We start from the raw sequence: 18,586 nt of genomic DNA, 5'->3' as shown, positions 1-18,586 counted from the left end.
TCTCCCCAAATCCCCCCAGTACATAGTTGCTTTTTTTTTTTTTTTCAGTTGTGGGTCCTTCTAGTGGGACCCACATGTGGGATACCGCCTCAGCATGGCCTGATGAGTGGTGCCATGTCTGCACCCAGGACCCGAACCGGCAAGATTCCAGATGGATCCATGTCCGTGCCCAGGATCTGAACTGGGCTGCCAAAGCGGAGTGTGCAAACTTAACCACTCTGCTATGGGACCGGCCCCTAAGTATGCTTTTTTTTTTTGGTGAGGAAGATTGGCCCTGAGCTAACATCTGTTGCCAATTTTCCTCTTTTTTTTTTCCTTTTTTCTTTTTCCCCAAAGCCCCAGCACATAGTTGTATATCCTAGTTGTAGGTCATTCTAGCTCTTCTATGTGGGACACCGCCATGGCACGGCTTGATGAGTGGCGTGTAGGTCTGTGCCCAGGATCCGAACCAGTGAATTCTGGACTGCTGAAGCGGAGCGCTTGAACTTAACCACTGGGCCACCAGGCCGGCCAGTACAAGTGTTTGTTTGAATAACTATTTCCACTTCTTTGGGGTTGCTAGCTCATATGATGCATTAGTCAGGGTTCTCTGGAGAAACAGAATCAACGGGATGTGTATGTGCACATATAGAAAGAGACTTATTTCAAGGAATTGGCTCACGTGGTCGTACAGGCTTGCCGAGTCCAAAATCTGATAGGGTGGCCGGCAGGCTGGGGCCTCAGGAAAGAGCTGCAGTTCAAGTCCAAAGGCTGGAGAGCCAGGAAGAGCTGATGTTGCAGATAAAACTCAAAGGTGGCAGAATTCCCTCTTCCTTTGGGGGACGTCAGTTCTTTCTTCTATTCAGGCCTTCAACTGATTGAATGCGGCCCACCCGCGTTATGGAAGGCAGTCTGCTTTACTCAGAGTCCGCTGATTTCAGTGTAAATCTCATCCAAAAATACCCTCACAGAAACATCCAGAGTAATGTTTGATCAAATATCTGGACGCTGCAGCCCAGCCAAGTGGGCACATGAAATGAACCATTACAGGTGGTAAATCTGTGCTCTTTCGTCACTTTCCTTGGGTCCTGCTAGAATATCCACTGGCCCAGCCAAGGGTCCCCCTAGAATGATCTGAAGGCTCCTGCTTTCACGTCCCATGAATCCTGTTACAGCACCTGTTGGTCTTTCCTAAAATACCCTGAGGAATCTGTCATGCCCAGCTGTCCCCTCTTTGTCTCTCGGGATCCGGCTATGTCGCCGGGGCACTCTTCCAGCAGCCCCTGGGCTTTTATTTTAAAGGCTCTCAGGTCCCTACTGGGGCATTCCTTGGGCCCTGATTTATAGTGCCCACCGTCCTGTGACGATGCCTCCCAGGACCTGCTAGACTTTTCCTAGAAGCTTGAAAACCTGGGGCCCCACTTGTGATTCACTTTAAGATGCCCCAGAACTCATCTAAATGCTCCCTGAGCCCTAACATAATGTCCCTGTTGTCCACTCTGAGGCCTGTTGCCCATTAGGATGGTCTCAAGACCCCAGCGCCAGGCGGGCACTGCCCCCAGAGCCGCACTGCATCCCTCACTCTGCCGTGATAACCGGCTCTAATGCCAGTGCCCCTGGAGTCCTGCAGGACCATCGCCAGAGGCCCCCACCCTGCCCCTGGGTCTCCAATAATCTCAGGGCCCCACTCTCATGCTTCTTCGATCCTCTGAGAGTGTCCTGAGACCCAGTAATGATATCTTCAGGAGCCTATGCTGATGTCCCACAGAGTCAGCCACTCCACCCCTGGAATTCAGCTAAACCAGTCCTGAGCCCTCCCCTAACCGTGCTGCCCTGGCTCCAGGACGGCCCGAGGGCCTCAGCCCCAGACCCTTCTCTGCGTGGCCCTGCAGTTTCTGCTGTAAAGCTGAACGGTGTCCCCAAACCCACTCCCGGGTTCTCTCTGTTATTGTCCCTCACCAGGCCCCGACCTACCCACGAAAGACAGACAGACAGACACAGAGGGAGGGAGGTAGATAGACAGATAGATAGATGATAGACAGATAGATAGATGATAGATAGAAAAATGATAGATAGAAAGAAAGAAAGAAAAAGAAAGAAAGAAAGAGAAAAAGGAAGAAAGAAAGAAAGAAAGAGAGAAAGAAAGAAAGAAAGAAAGAAAGAAAGAAAGAAAGAAAGAAAGAAAGAAAGAAAGAAAGAAAGAAAGAAAAGAAAGAAAAAAAAGAAAGAGAAAAAGAAAGAAAGAAAGAAATAGACAAACAGGTAGGGAGGCAGGCAGACAGATAGATGCACAGATGGACAGGTAGTCACCCAGACAGACAGACAGACAGACAGACAGATAGGCAGGTAGATAGATAAATAGATAGACAGAAAAATAGACAGGTACGTAGGCAGGCAGACAGACAGATAAGTATATAGATGATGATAGATAGAAATATAAGGAGGGAGAGGCCGGCCCTGTGGCCGAGCGGTTAAGTTCACGTGCTCCGCTTCAGCGGCCCGGGGTTTCGCCAGTTTGGATCCTGGGCGCAGACACGACGCCACTCATCAGGCAACACTGAGGCAGCGTCCCACATGCCACAACTAGAAGGACCCACAACGAAGAATATACAACTATGTACTGGGGGGCTTTGGGGAGAAAAAGGAAAAAAATTTTTAAAAAATCTTTAAAAAAGGGGCTGGCCCCGTGGCCGAGTGGTTAAGTTCGCGCGCTCCGCTGCAGGCGGCCCAGTGTTTCGTTAGTTCGAATCCTGGGCGCGGACATGGCACTGCTCATCAGACCACGCTGAGGCAGCGTCCCACATGCCACAACTAGAAGAACCCACAACGAAGAATACACAACTATGTACCAGGGGGGCTTTGGGGAGAAAAAGGAAAAAATAAAAAATCTTTAAAAAAAAAAATCTTTAAAAAAAAAAGCTTTCACAACTTCTAAAAAAAAAGAAAAACAAAGAGAAAAAAAAGAAAAAGAAAGAGGTAGATAGGCAAAGCAGACAGACACAAAGATGGACCAGTAGACAGACATACAGACAGAGATAAACAGATAGGCAGAAAAGCAGATAGAAACAATTAGACAGACCCTCCGGCACCTGCTGTAACCTCCCTCTCTGGCAAGAAACCTCCCCCGTTTCCCAGGAACTCGGCATCACACCCCTTCCACACCCCGCCCCACGTTTGGCAAGCCTCAGGCTCCCTCGCCCTGGGGGCCCTGAGAGCTTTAGATAGCCTGGGTCCCACCCTGACGGTTAAAATGCCCCCAGGAGTCTTCTCTATTGCCTAGATAACGCCTAAATAACTAAATAATTTTAGTGCCTAAAATAACGCCACTAGAGCCCTGATGACAAGTCCTTGGGCTCCTGCCACCATGCTCCCAGGACCCTAATGCGTGGCCCCAGGTCCATCTGTGACGCTCACATCTGGCTCAGCTGACCTTCAGCTCCTGCCTCAGACATCTCTGGGCATCTCTTCTGGGTGTCCTGGGTCCGGCAATAATCTCATCCACTGTCACTTCCACACCTCTCAGGACTCTATGCTAATACCCACTGGGTCCTGCCAAAAAGTCCTTTGAAGTTCCTGATAAAATGTCCCCAGGACCTGGCAACACTCTCCCCACTGTGCGCTCAGAGGGCCCCTGGACCCCAATGAAACGGGTACAGTCTTCCCTGATGTGGCCTTGAGGGTCACCAAAATGGCGTTGGGGTGTCCCCTCTAAGTCCTCTGGGCCCTGCCAGGACCCAATTAGAATGCCTCTTAGTTAGGGCCAGCCTGGTGGTGCAGCGGTTAAGTTCGCACGTTCTGCTTCGGCGGCCTGGGGTTCCGCCAATTTGGATCCTGGGTGCAGACGTGGCACCGCTTGGCAAGCCATGCTGTGGTAGGCATCCCACATATAAAGTGGAGGAAGATGGGCACGGATGTTAGCTCAGGGCCAGTCTTCCTCAGCAAAAAAGAGAAGGTTTGGCAGCAGATGTTAGCTCAGGGCTAATCTTCCTAAAAAAAAAAAAAAAAAAGAATGCCCCTTAGCCCCACCATGAAGTCTTCAGGGTCCCATAAGGACATACCAAGAGGCTGCTCCGCTGTGTCCCGGAACCACCCAAGTGTCCTGTGGGGCTCTGGGAAAACCTGCCTCCCAGGATGCTGCTCCGGCGCCATCCGCACCGGGCCTGGATCACTGCATTAGTATCCTGTTGCTGCTGTAACCCGTGACCACAAACTCAGTGGCTTAAAGCAGCACGAATGTGTGATCTTACAGTTCCGGAGGTCAGACACCCGAAATGGTCCCCAGGGCTGGCTCCTTCTGCAGGCTCCAGGGGCGAGTCCCTTTCCTGGCCTCTTCCAGCTTCTAGCGCCGCCTGCATCCCTCAGCGCGTGGCCCCGTCCTCCAGCTTCAACGCCAGCAGCCTGGCACCTTCTCTCCTCTGTGCCCCCTGCGTCCACCCTTATATCTCTCTCAGACTCTGACCTCCCCCCTCCCTCTTCTCAGGACCCTTATGATTATGTTCCAGGATCATCTCCCATCTCAAGGTCCTGAGTTTAATCACCTCTGCAAGGTCCCTTTTATCATACAAGGTCACATATTTACAGGTTTGGGGGAATTAGGGCATAGAAGACTTCGGGGGGCCATTACCCAGCCTACCACGGTCACCAAGGACACCCTCCCTTTCCCCTGCTAGAACCTCCCCATTCTCACCCCTTCTCTCTCCTGTCATGTGGCCCCAGGAGGCCTCTCAGAGGTCTCCCCAAACACTCCCCCAATGTCCCTCCTTCCAGCTTCAAAAGGAAAAGCCCTCGAGGTCCCTTAATGCCCACCGGGAAGCAATCCCTTCCGGGTGCCTGGGGCCCTGCTGTGTCTCGGGGCTCTTTGACAGCATCCACTATCTCCTATCTTATCCCCAGGGTCCTGTTCTCACGTCCCCAGGGGCCCACTGTAAAGCCATGGCGAGACTGTGGCAGGACTGCTTCCTATTCTGTGGGCCCGATGCCAAATGAAAACCTGGGGCCCCTTGTTCCAATTTCAAGACATTCAGGCAGAGCACTAAACGACGCGTAGGTCCCTCTCAACCACGGCTCTCACGGTGCGGGTAGCTCGCCCAGGAAGCTGCCGCGGCCCCTGGGGTCTGTGTGCTATAAATGGCCACAGGCGGCTCTGAGCTGTGCTCCTGCACCGGTGTCGCCCGCACATCCGTCTCTCCCCTCGGCACCTACCCCGTGGTGCCCCCTACTGACCCAAGGAGGCAATCACACCGCATTCGGAATCCAATCCGGCCTCTTCCAGGTGAGCTGTTCTGAGCCTCGGTTTCTTTCTCTGCAAAAGGAGGATAATAACGGCGCCTACCTCAGCACAGAGGCTTCGGCGAGTCAAAGGGTTGGCACGGGGCACACAGTAGGGGACAGGAGTGACACCTGTTCCCCTTAATGCCCCCCTCCAGGGTCACCCTGGATCGTGGGCTCTCAGACGCCGGGCCCTGATCTGTCTTGCTCACTCTCACATCCCCAGACGCCAGCACAGTAAATATTTGTGGAATGAATGCAGACAATAATGCATGACCCTGGGCTGGTCCGAGATGCCCCCCAAACTCTTCGAGAATGGCCTTAGTGTCCTGCTAGAACGTTCTAGCAGGATCTATTGCCGCCCCTGAAACACTCCACAGGTGTCTGTTGTAATATGTACTAGAGCTGGGACCTGCTGTAATGCTAGACCCTGGGGTTTGCCCATGAGGGGCTCAGGGCGGCGCGAATGCCCACGGCAGACACTCGATTCCATTTCCCTGGACTCCCCTCCAGACCTTGGGGCCTGCTGTGACAAGCACAGGGTCATGAGACGCTATGGTCCCACCAAGATCTGCCTTTTGTCATGTCAGAGGCTTGACCCCTGCTGTCATCGTAAACCCAGGACCCTGCTATGAAACTGTGCCTGGAGCTAAGTTCTTTGCAAAATGGCAATGCCACCGGGGCCTCCTAGGAGAGGCATGCGACAGAATATTCCAGAAGCATGCTAAGACAGACTCCAGATCCCATGCCAAACCAGCAGGGCTTGCTATAATAGACCCAGGACTCCACAACCATGTAATACCTCTGGGGCCACCTGCCAAGGCCTCTTGTCCTTGGGCCTGCCTGAAGGGACCCAGGACCTGCTAGACCCTAGCCACCCCTGGGCCCTTCTCTAACCACAGGCTCAGGGCTCCAGGATACTTACTTTGCTAAGAAATATCACTTCCTAGAACGAGTTCTATCCCATTAACACACGTGAACCCGTTTCATCCTCCCAGTGGGGCAGGCAGGCAAGAACCCATTTTACAGATCAGAAAACTGAGGCTCTGTGGTTGGGGGAGTTCCCCGTCCAAGGTCACGCAGCTGTCGAGCGACAGGACTAGAATTCGGAACAGAGCCAGCAGTCTCCACGCTCACACGGGGAGGACTCTGCTCACGTCCACTGCTTCTGGTTCCTCCACACCCTGAACCCGGGGGTTAAGCCCGCCCTGTGAGAACGTGGGGATTGGACTTGAAGCGAATTCATTCGCTCAGCTCAACAGGTCAGAGTGTTTACAACTGTTCCAGGCGCTGGGGGTGCGGGGATCTCTGCCCCTGGTGCTCCAGGGTCAACAGGGAAACTAGTAAAGATGCTGTCGTACACGATTTGCACAACACACATGCGAACACACCATCAACAGGCGACACCTGTGCAGGACACGGAGCCGGGAGCAGTGATTGGGAGGGTCGGAGGCTGTGCAAGTGGCAGGAGGTGGGTGAGAATTGGAGACTGAGGCGCGGATAGGCCTCCCAGCCGAGGCACAGGAGGCGGGAGGCGCAGATCTGGGGGCGTGGGGGCAGGCAGCCAGAGGAAGGGAGGGGAGAGCAGGGGGCAGAGGGCGGAGGGGGAAACAGGAGGCTGTGCCCCGGCCCGGGATTCTCTCTCTTGTCTGTCACCCGGATCCCAGAAGGGCAGACACAGCGTCACCCACTCCTCAGGTGAGAACTGGGGCCAGGCCGGAGGTCTCTCCTTGGTCTCTGGACCCATTGGGCCCATCAGAGGTGGCCCCCAACACACGCCAGGCACATGCCCCACCCGAGACCAGGTAGCCTGATGCGATGGGGTGCCAAGGAGACGCCCCAGTGACCGCCGGGAGGAAACAGGGGAGCTGGGCTGTTGTTGTTGTAAACACGGCGTTCCCACCCCGAACGGAAACACCTGCGGCAGGGGGGCCCGCTCGAGCAGCCTCCATCCTTCTCTGGGTCTCCAGCCCCCTCCCTCTGGGATCTCCATCCCCTCCCTCCTGGGGCTCGGTTCCCTCCTCTCGGGATCTCTTACTCCCCCATCTCTGTCCCCCTCTCTCAGGGTCTCCAGCCCTCCGGCACGGGGTGGGGCGCGCTCGCAGGCTGAAACTCCGGGCGGCGCCCCCTCCTGACCCGTCCCTGCCCCTTCCTGCCCTCTTTGATGCGGCCCCACTTCCTCTGGCAGGAACCCCCGCCCTCGCTGGGCCTGGGTAAAAAGGAGCCGCCGGGCCGGTCCAGAGGCGGCGTCCGTCCGGAGGCAGCAGCGGCTCATCTCTCCCCACGGCCCTGTCTCCCAACCCTTGTACCAGTGCTGTGCCTCGGTCCCTGGTACAGGCATGGGGGGCAGGGACCTGGGGGCACCAGCAGCGCCGGGCCGGAGGGGTGAAGCCCGAGGGGTGCCTCCAGCATCCCCCTCTGCCTCTGCGCCTCCGTCTCCGCCCTCGGCTCCCACAGGTCCTCGCCTCCTCTCCCTGTCGTCTCTGACTTCTCCACTCTACACCTGCCGCCTCCTGCCTGTCATCTCTAACGAAGCGATGCTCGAGCTCCGTCTGTTTCTGAAATCTGACGGTTCGTCCCTACCTGCGGTTTGGGTCCCTGCTCAGTGTCCAGCTGAGCCGTCTGCCTTGATTCTCTCATTTCTGTATCTGGCACTCAAGGTCCCCCTCCTAATTGTCAACCTCTCCCGTTTTCCTCTGAGGCTCAAGGTCGCTGTCTGGCTGTCCATTATCTTACCCTAACTTTGCCTGGCCCTGTCCCCACTCTCCCATGTCTCTCCTCACCCAAGGTGCCCCCCGCCACCCCGGCTGTCCCTCCCTCCCTTACTCCCCATCGGTCCCACTTCCAGGGCCTCCCTACCCGTTTCTGAGCAGCCCGCAACCCCGCCTGGCCGAGCTGGGTTCCAGGGGGGCTCCAGGGTGGCCTCCCTGGCAGACTTGCTCGCGAGGCCAATTTCCTTACTTGGATTTTTCAGGCAAAAGGTTTCCAGAACCTGAGGCCTGGAGCCCAGCTGTTCCCTGGGACTTTGGGCAGAGAACTCGCCCCCTGGATGAGTCTGCTCATCTGTGACCAGGCATCATGTCCACTTAGGTGGGGGCAGTGGGGCTCACAGGGGAGAGCACCTGCGTTGTTTCCCTGGCCCACCCTGTCGCTGTCTGGGGAGACAAGGAGGCCCAGGTCGAAAACCCCCATAGTGCAGAGCCAGGCAACTGTGGACCTGTCGAGCCCACCCAACCCCCCAAGAGGCCCAGAGTGTGGCTCTTCCTCCTCCCGTCCCCACGGAGGCCAGAAAGGGCCTAGACCAGTCTAGAGAACCCAGGAGCCTCCGCCCTCACTCACTTCCTCCCCAGAGACTGGGGTGGGGGGGGGGGGCAGTTCGACGACAGGTAGAACAACTTATTTATTTCGACACCAAGAGAAGACGCAGAGAGAAGGGCAGCATCCCAACACGGCTTTTGTCTTCACCCGCAGATGAGAGCCAGAGGCAGAATGTGGCTCCCATTCCCATCCTTGTGCCCCCAGAGAATGAAAACGAACCCCTCCTTCACCTCAACCTCTTGCTCAATTCCCAGGCAGTCCCCTCCCCCAAGAAGGGCAGACACCCCGAGCCTGGCCTGTGGCTGGGAAAATAACTTTATTTTGTTTGGGGGAGCAGGTAGGCATCGTCTCAGAACTTCTGGAATTGCTTCTTGGTGCCGGCGGCCTTGGTGACCTTGAGCACATTGAAGCGCACGGTCTTGCTTAGGGGCCGGCACTCGCCCACTGTGACAATGTCGCCAATCTGGACGTCCCTGTGGAGGGGGGCAGCCGGTGTGTCACCACGGGGGGGTGAGGGGAGCCCCCATAGGAGAGCCTCACATGTCCAGTTCCATCTGCCTCCTAGCCATTATTCATTGAGCACAAACTATGTGCAAGGTGCGTGCCCAGCCCAATGCTGGAGAGGATACTAACCTGCCCGGACTTCTCGGGGCAGGTCCTCTCCATCTCACACAAAACTCGAGGTTCCCAAGGATGGTGGCCTGCTTATAGCAGCCTCGTCATTGCCCCCGTTCCCAACAGCTTTCTACCTCCCCCCGCAGCCAGGGCATCCTGGCAAGCCCCGGTCAGGCCCCATGTCACTCAGACTCGAGCGCAGACCAGCCCTTCCTCTCTGCCTCAGAGGTTGGCTGGCCTGGGCCACCTGGGGGACCCCGGTGCTCACCTGAAGCAGGGGGACAGGTGCACGGACATGTTCTTGTGGCGCTTCTCAAAGCGGTTGTACTTCCGGATGTAGTGGAGGTAGTCTCGACGGATGACAATGGTCCTCTGCATCTTCATCTTGGTCACCACACCTGGCGGGGAGGGGACAGACTGTGGTCAGGCGCTCCCCCCAACCCGAGGAGGAGGAGCCTTGGAGCGCCCAGGGCATGCCAGGAATCGGGAGCTGCAGAGCTCTGTTTCTGGCATCAGCTGTGCCAAGCGGCTTTCTCAGCAGTGCCCGTGGCAGGCATCTGCAGACCATCGTGAGGACAGACATCATCTGCCAGTGACCCCTGGAACCAGGAGTCCGCATGTCCCCAGCCCCCCCAAACCCAGGAGGCCCCCAGAGGTGCCCACTTACCAGACAGGATCCGCCCTCGGATGGAGACATTACCGGTAAAGGGGCATTTCTTGTCAATGTAGGTGCCCTCAATGGCCTGAAAAAGAAGAGGAAAGAGTGAGCCTCCAACAGGTAGTTCCTGGAAAGAAAAGGGGGCGTGGCCTCAGGGACAAGAACTACAATTCCCAGCAGCCCCGGGAGCAGCCACGCAGAGGTGGGCAGGGCAACTCAGCCGGGGTACACGTGGGGCTCACTCTTTCCTCTGAGAGTCCCCCTACCTCCTTGGGCGTCTTGAAGCCCAGCCCGATGTTCTTGTAGTATCGCGGGAGCTTCTCCTTGGCAGTCTCTCCCAGCAGGACCCTCTTCTTATTTTGAAAGATAGTCGGCTGCTTCTGGTAGGCGCGCTCGGTCTGCGAGGAGGAGGGAGCTGGTGAGCTGGTAAATCGCGAGCTGTCAGCCACCAGGTCTGGAAGCCTTCTAGGAACCCCCAAATCCTTCCTCTCCAGCACGGACTCCCCAAACGCTCCTCCAGGGCCCAGGGCCCCAGAATGACCCTCTAAGACACTCTCACCACAAATCCACTCCTCATTCACACTCAGCCCTGAACCTGGGGGTCACTTCAGCGCTCACGCTCCAAAACACCTCCCACCGCCTGCAGAAGTCACCCCTGAGAACCCATAGGGACAGAACCATCCCGCTAACACCCGGGACACCGCTCAGCATAAATTATGCTGCGAGAAACCAGGACCCCTACCCGGGATTCGCTCCTTAGCTGAGATATACGGCTGCAGTATTAATACCCAAACGAGGGGCTCCCCGGATGAACCCTTATACTCAAAAGGATTAACCCCAAGGCCCACGGCCTGCAGAAAACCACCCCGGAAACCGGGACGCTTAACAAGACAACTTCTAAAAGGCTTGAGCCTCCATGTGCGGAGCCCCCTGGGTGCAAGAGGCGCCGGTCGAGATTAATGCAGACACGCGTCCTCTGCTCGAGTGGACCCCCGGGCGATCGAGGACGCCCCGGGCTAACAATAAGCGGAGGCGCCAGCCCCGAACCCGCACCTGAATGTCCGCCATCTTCCCGGCCGCCGGAAAAAAAGGAAAGCCGCGCGGCGCCCGGGTTTCCTTATCGGCTGCGCAGGGGCTAGAGAGGAAGTGACGAAAGGGGGCGGGGCAGCAGGGTTTGGGGCGGTGCCTTGGGCGCCACTCTGATTGACGGGCGGCCCTCACCAAACACGCAATTCGGAGACGGCGCCGACGCCGCCATGATGGTGAAGGGCAGAGGGGCGGGAAGCCGCGGACGCTGTCTCGCGATAGTCAGGGCGTCCCTGCACTGGCGCGCTAATTCACATCGGGAAGGCGTGGTCAGCCTTGAGCCCGGTCTACATTATCGCGAGAGTTATAGGGAGGCGGGCATGATTCTGCGGGGCTAGGATCATGTGGGGTGTGGGGACCGCGTGGCTGTGTCCGGGACGTGGTTGCGGCCATCTTTTTGCGGGGCGGGCGACGCCGCCATCTTTGTGAGGGGCGGGCATTGCCCTTGAGCTTTTTGAAGTTTAATGAAAATTGTTCCCTGTGTCCCAGGTAATAGTTTACTGGGAAAAAAGCCCTTTTGCTGATTTTCTCTCTGCAACAGCGCTGTCCAATAGAACTTTCCGCTGTGATGGAAATGTGCCATATGTGCGCTGTCCACTGCGGTAGCCGCTGGCGCTTGAAATGTGGCCTGTGCGACTGAGGACCAGAATTAACTTTGTTTAATTTTGTTAGATTTAAATTTAAATCGCCACATCGGGCTAATGCCTACTGGGTTGGGCACTGTAGATCTATAACTGGATACTAATTTATTATTTAAGAAACTCTTAGGAAGCAGAATCTTAGGAAGCAATTGCCATGGGCCAGAGGCATTGTGCTAATAGTCTATTATTCTTCTCGTTTTCTAGATGGGGAAGTTGAGGCACAGATGCTACAGGTTTCGCAGAAAATGAGAGGCAGAGGTGGGCAGTCTGGCTTCAGAGTTCTTGATAACCTACCTTTAAAGAAGGAACCCTGGTGTCCTTTTTATAGTCAGCCCACACTTTTGTGCACCTATTGTGTACCTGCTGTCGTGGGCCACCGGCAGTGGTGGCAACAACCTGGTGTCTCAGGCCAACCCGGGCAGCTGTCCACACTCTCACCGATTCAGACCTTGTTGCAAGATTTCAAACTCCCGAGCTTGGCGCAGATGAATCGTGTGCCTCTCCCCTTAGTCTTGGTCTGGTTTATCTGAGTGTTTCCTTGTTCAGTGTTACTCTGTCTCTAGAAATGCATGTTCGGCTGCTCCTCCCACCCCGTAGGAATTACTGCTATTATCCCATTTGACAGGACAGGAGGAGGAGGCTGAGGCTCAGAGAGCAGGGGTCACCTCTCAGGGTCACCCCTTTAGCCAAAGGCAGTCAGCAAATGAGCCCAGGAGGATCTGAGGCCTCAGCTCTTTTTTCCCCTTTCGGAAATTGCCTCTTAAATTGTAAAGCAGATAGGGAAGGACAGAAATACTCGTGGATTATTAAACTAAAAACTAAAACCCAGAAAGATTCCCACCCCGCCCCGCACCTCCCAGAGTGTTCTCCAGCCCTCTAGCTGAGGCTTCACATTCATCAGAGACCTCAAATTTAAGCTTTTGCTAGTGTTGCTGAGCAAGGGCTGGCCACCTGGTGCACATAAAGAGAAGATCCAGAGGCCGGCCCGGTGGCGCAGCGGTTAAGTTCGCATGTTCGGCTTCTCAGCAGCCTGGGGTTCTCTGGTTCAGATCCCGGGTGTGGACATGCTTGGCAAGCCATGCTGTGGTAGGCGTCCCACGTAGAAAGTAGAGGAAGATGGGCACGGATGTGAGCTCAGGGCCAGTCTTCCTCAGCAAAAAGAGGAGGATTGGCAGTAGTTAGCTCAGGACTAATCTTCCTCAAAAAAAAAAAAAAAAAGAGAGAGAAGAGCCAATTATTAAAGCATCAGCCTTCAGGAAAAGAAAAATAGCTTTATGTGCAAGATCGATCTGCAAGGAGACAGGAGAGATATACTCTCAGATCTGTCTCCCCGATCCAGGCTTGGGGCAAAATTTATGGGATCAAGGCCAGGGCCATCTGAAGTGCGGAGATGGGTGACTGGAGGTGAGGAGACGTGAGGTCATGGATGATCTGTGCAGCGTAGTCAAGCTTCATGGCTCTTCATAGGACATGGCCACAAAATGGTGATGTTAGCATGATCTGAGGGTGGAGTTTTCAAGCCTTTGACATCAGAAGGGTCATTTATCGGGCATTTGTGCAGGCCCATTTGATGGGTTGGTGGTCTCAACTGGCCTGAACTGGACGAGGGGTCTCAGTTCCTGAGAAAACCACCCTTAGTTACTCTGTTGATGGCGTCGGTTGAACTGGTCCTAGAGAGTCCATGGTTATACGAGTCTGTCCCAGTTCAACACACAAAGATGCACCGAGCTGATAATCAACATATACAAGACTTAAATTTGTCTTTATTCTGGCAAACAGCCTGTGAATTAATCATTTAAGAATAAATCCTGGTATATGACCTTATATTTGTGTGGGTGTGTTTAAATACGTTTTCTTTTAAAAAGAAAAGTTGATTTCTTCCATGTAAATATTTAAACTATACCTCCTAGGAAGCCCCCAAATAAATCCAACTTGATTTGAGAATTTAGCATATGATGCAAGATGCAATTAAATCCACAGGGAATACACAGTATATTCAATAACTTTGTGTTAAGACAATTGTGTGGCCATCTGTGTGGCAGGAGATCATAGCAACATTCTTGCTGGGCTTTAAGCTTAGCAAGAAGAAGTACAAATGGGTGGCTGAGAAATATGCGATCTGCTGATTCTCATAAATTACTGTACTAGATTGTTTGTGCTTTGGAATCAAAGGCCGGAAGGGAGTATCTTACCGAGCATGAAGGCAAGGGGCTTAGGAACGCCGGGCCCTTGCAAGAACGGAACGCCGTCTGCGTAACTCGCCTATTGCTCCTAGCATGCTCCCTAAGGGAACGTCCTTGGGTAGGGCTGGGGTACGTTGAAGGGAGGCAGACTAGAACTGCTGAGCTTTGACTTGCATATCCCTGCTGGCGTGAGTCCCTGCTATGCTTGTATTTCTTTGCCTGCAAATAAATATGTGGCGATCAGAGGGACCTCACCTCAGTCCTTGAGGCTGATGGTCCCCTGTCCCATTGAATAATATAGATTGTGTTGTGTCTCTTATATAGACTGTGATCTGTCTATTAATTCTGGTGAAGACTTTTTAATTTTTTAATTTTTTTTATTTTTCCTTTTTCTCCACAAAGCCCCCCCGGTACGTAATTGTATATTCTTAGTTGTGGGTCCGTCTAGTTGTGGCACATGGGACGCCGCCTCAGCATGGTCTCATGAGCGGTGCCATGTCTGCGCCCAGGATCCGAACCGGCGAAGCCGTGAGCCGCTGAAACAGGAACGTGCGAACTTAACCACTCTTGGCCACGGGGCCAGCCCCAAGTGAAGACTTTTTTAGGTATTGCGGTTTAGAACATAAAATCTGTGCTCCAACAAACCTCTACATTGTTTCTTCTCAACCAATCTGTGGTGAAGGACCAGTTTTTTAAATTTGCAACTTGTCATGGACCAGTGTTTTTGTAAAATACAATAGCAATGAATTAGCAGGAAAAGTAAATTGTAAAAAAATGACAAAGCCCAGGTTTTAATTTCTTTTAGACTCAACTGATAAATAATTAACTTGTCATATTGCTGTCGAGGTTTCCAACACTCCCTCTCAATTAGTGTGCTATTCCCTCTGTGTTGAATGCGTTGTTCCAGTGCCTCACCTCTCAGCCTCCAGTGGAACCTCTCCCAACCCCCACACTGGGGACCCCCACCCTATTAATAAGAGTGTGAAGTTTCCTTCACAGCACTGCTGACAAGCTGGATTCCACTCGCTGGTGGTTTTTGGTTTGTTTGTTTTTTTGGTGAGTAAGATTGGCCCTGAGCAAACATCTGTTGTCAAGCTTCCTCTTTTTTGTCCTCCCCAAAGCCTCAGGATGTTGTTGTATATCCTGGTTGTAGGTCCTTCTAGTTCTTCTATGTGGGATGCTGCCACAGCATGGCTTGATGAGCAGTGTGTAGGTCTGTGCCCAGGATCCGAACCCATGAAGCCCAGGCCACTGAAGCAGAGCACACGAACTTAACCACTACACCACCGGGCTGGCCCCCTCGTGTATTCTTGTTTATCCTTTGTTTCCTCTTCCCCACTAGAGTGAGGGCACGGATTGCTGTCTGCTGTGTCCTCCAGGGCTTCTGGCGTCTGTCACATAGCAGGTGCTCATCGTACATGTTGATGACTGACCAAAATGAAGGAATGGAGGAGAATTAGATCTACCAAAATGCCCATCTGTAGGCAGGCAGATAAGTCGGGGTGTGGCTTGACCGTGGAATACTCTGCAAGCGCTTAAAATACTTGAGGTTAGTTGATCAATCCAGAGATGAAAAGATTGCTAGCCATGTTCCATTTCCTCTTGTTTAAATTGGCAATTCCTTCCGAATAAGCATGTCATGCACGTGGTGCAAAATTCAAAAAGTACAAAAAGTCAAGGGACAAAGGAAATGACAGAACAGGAGGCATAGCGTGACACATTAATTCAACAAATATTTATCGACCAGCTCTGGGATAAATTCTTTTTTGAAAGCTTATTGTGCAATATAATTGTGAGCTATATCTTTTGAGGTTGATAGACTGCGTTGTCCGATAACGTAGCCAATAGCTCCCTGTGGTTATTTAAATTTAAATAGAATAAAATTTAAAATTCAGTTCCTCGGTCCCTGTATTTATATTTCAAGTGCTCAGTACCCACCCTTGGCTAGCGGCTTGCAGAGGGGACAGCGAAGATCTTAGAACATTTTTATCAATGCAGAAAGTGCTGTTATAAACAGAGAAGGCTGCGTGTATATATATGGTATCTTTTAAGTTGTAAGAACTTCAGCAACATAAATGCTACAAACTTACAAAAAACCATTGGAAAGTTTGTTTAAATTTCTTTTACACTTAACAGCTTTGTAAATTTTGAATGATTCAGTTTTAATTATCGTCGTTGCAGTCCCTCTGGGGTTCATAGAAGGTTCTAGAAAAAAGTAACTTCTGGCGTTTTCAAACGACTTAGAAAGGATTTATGATATTAGTTAAAAAAAAAAACAAAAAAAACACAAAAAGCAGGACCCACAGTTGTTGTCTACAATGTGTGCTAAACTGTGTACAAAAGTTACTTAGATGAAAGCCTGGAAGGAAGTGCACGACCCTGCCGGGTGGTTTGCAGCCCCAGGTGGTCCGATTAGGTGCGAGTTCCTCTCTGGTTTTGAAAATGCTCGAGATTTTGCAAATTGCTCCGAGTAGCTGGTGAGATTTTGATGATAAGGGAAAAGCAAAGAAATAGCGCCTCCCCCCAAGGGGCAATTTGGAGACTTTTAGGTCCATAGTTTTTCACATTTATCATCACAGCTCACGATATACATTCTCCGTTGTGACCAAAACCTATTTCTCTCTCTTCCTCCCTCCTGCCTTCTTCTTGCTTTTTAACTCTTTTCTTTCCTTCCTGCAATGCGCTCATTTTTCCATTTCTGTTCAATAGCATCTATTTTAAGGCTAGTTACAACCCACCATGTTGATTTTTTTTTTAAGATTTTAGTTTTTTCCTTTTTCTCCCCAAAGCCCGCCGGTACATAATTGTATATTCTTAGTTTTGGCATGTGGGATGCCACCTCAGCGTGGTTTGATGAGCCGTGCCATGTCTGCGCCCAGGATTCGAACACTGGGCCGCCTGCGGCGGAGCGCGCGAACTCAACCGCTCGGCCACGGGGCCAGCCCCTCACCATGTGGATTTTTCACCTGCACTGTGAACAGCCTTGTCGTCCAATAATCACCTTCAGCCCATTCTACTTATTGACACTTGAGGCAACATTTCCTCGCCGCCGCCAGACTTCACGGACATATTTACCGGCATTTCACAACAGAAACGCAAACGCTAGTAGACCTGGATACGCCCACCCTCCGCAGCGCCACTGAAATGCCTGTTAAAACAGGACCTTCCTTGGTGGCCCTCCCTTCCATGGACGGGGCAGCACGCCCACGTGCTGTGGAGGGGGCTTTGCTGGTGGGCAGCTGGGCAAGATGGAACTGGAGCTTTGAAAATGCTCCTGCCGTTGGCCCAGAGGTTCCAACTCCCCGTATTTGTCCTACAGGAAGCATGAGGGGTATGCCCGATTTCATGTACATTGTCTAACGGCAAACGCCGGTGAGCATCTTCTCCTGTGCTTACTACTGGCCATTTATATATCTTCTTTGGTGAAATGTCTATTCAATTTTTTGCTTAACTTTTACTTGGTTATTTTTCTTGTTATTGAGTCTTAAGAGCTTTTTATACATTCAGGATCAAGTCCTTCAAAAGAGAAAATGATTTGCAAATATTTTCTCCCAGCCTGAAGCTTGTGTTCATGTTAACGGTCATTTTTATTTTTTTGAGGAAGAGTAGCCCTGAGGTAACATCCACTGCCAATCCTCCCTTTTTGCTGAGGAAGATTGGCCCTGAGCACACATCTGTGCCCATCTTCCTCTATTTTATGTGGGATCCTGCCACAGCATGGCTTACTAAGTGGTGCGTAGGTCCACACCTGGGACCTGAACCCGCGAACCCTGGGCTGCCAAAGTGGAGCGCATGAACTTCACCACTACGCCAGCCGGCCAGCCTCACTAGTGGTGTCTTTTGAAGTGGAAAGTTTTAGTTTTATAAAGCCCAATTGATCTTTTGAACGGATCCTGCTTTTGGTGGGGTTATATTGTGCTGCTGTAACGTGCAGTTTTGCCAACTGTAAGATTTAAGCTCCCTGTGCCTTTAGTTGCTTCTGGTGGCAGCTCCCGTGGGGAGCAGAAGCCCCGGGAGGGGTAGGGACACACCCATCTGATGAATGGTTTGGCGAAAACCTGAGTCACTGTGCTCTGCTGGACATTTGCAAGACATTCAACACGACAGAACGGCCTGGCGCAGAAGCTCTAATTTGCCCGTGAGCTGCAGTAAAACGCACATTACGCTCCACTAGCTCCCCGTGCTGTCAGGCGTGGGAACACCTAACGCCGCAACGACAAAACTATTTCCAACTCTTGCCCACCAATCCCCAGGGCATCAAGCTGGCTTCCTTCAGGACAGACCCGCTTACCTGTCAGGCCAGACAGCTCCGCGCGGGATCCTGGGGCCGGCACCCCGTATAGGAGGCTCCACAGAAACCTCATGTGCATACGGGGCCCGAGCCCAGCGGGGGAGGCTGTGATGGAGGTGGCCAGTGCTGACAGCAGAGGGCTGGGTACCCGCTAAATGCCAGCAGCCTCGGGGGCTCCCCGGGACAGACCTAACCTGCTGCCTAGTCTTCTTCCAGGTAAGATGCCATTAACTTTCATATCCCACTTTTAGTGCCTAAATACCACCTGCAAAACGTCTTCACAAAGCACAGCCCCCTGGTGCAGCCTAAGTGTGCAACAGCCCACGTCCCGCAGTGGGGGACCGGCTGACAACGGTAGTTCCATACTTTGCAGCTGAATGAAAGTGAGCGAGCTCCACATAAACTGGGCCACACAGGCCGTGCTAGGCTTGGGAAATACCAATAACTGGCTTCAAGGAAATTCTTTAGCGTGTAAATCTCAACAAATCTTCTGCCACGAAGGGCAGGGTATCAAGCAACATCTCTCTGTGCAGACTCCAGCACAGGC

General features: G+C 52.8%; 1 protein-coding gene and 1 non-coding gene across 2 annotated transcripts; both read right to left on the bottom strand.

The window, feature by feature from the left end:
- Positions 1-8,862: 8,862 nt before the first annotated feature.
- On the bottom strand, positions 8,863-11,120 carry RPS11 (ribosomal protein S11). Its single transcript, XM_014852302.3, has 5 exons — positions 10,892-11,120; positions 10,105-10,236; positions 9,848-9,923; positions 9,449-9,578; positions 8,863-9,038 (listed from the first exon to the last, which is right to left on the bottom strand). Exons 1-5 carry the CDS (start codon positions 10,904-10,906, stop codon positions 8,915-8,917), a joined length of 477 nt encoding a protein of 158 aa, XP_014707788.1. The 5' UTR covers positions 10,907-11,120; the 3' UTR covers positions 8,863-8,914.
- LOC123281350 (small nucleolar RNA SNORD35) lies at positions 9,684-9,771 on the bottom strand. The gene has a single exon (XR_006520786.1). It is a non-coding gene; the product is annotated as a small nucleolar RNA SNORD35 (small nucleolar RNA).
- Positions 11,121-18,586: the final 7,466 nt, after the last annotated feature.

This window comes from Equus asinus, chromosome 26, assembly GCF_041296235.1.
Source record: "Equus asinus isolate D_3611 breed Donkey chromosome 26, EquAss-T2T_v2, whole genome shotgun sequence".
Lineage (NCBI taxonomy): Eukaryota > Metazoa > Chordata > Mammalia > Perissodactyla > Equidae > Equus > Equus asinus.
The sequence above is the reverse complement of the archived record's forward strand: the minus strand, read 5'-3'. Positions and strand labels throughout refer to the sequence as shown.

Excerpts from the sequence above, each read along its gene's own strand:
- RPS11 (XM_014852302.3), bottom strand. Across the intron at positions 9,924-10,104 it reads GCTTCAAGACGCCCAAGGAG|GCCATTGAGGGCACCTACAT; the intron begins GTAGGGGGACTC and ends CTTCTTTTTCAG. Across the intron at positions 9,039-9,448 it reads CACCTGTCCCCCTGCTTCAG|GGACGTCCAGATTGGCGACA; the intron begins GTGAGCACCGGG and ends CCCCCTCCACAG.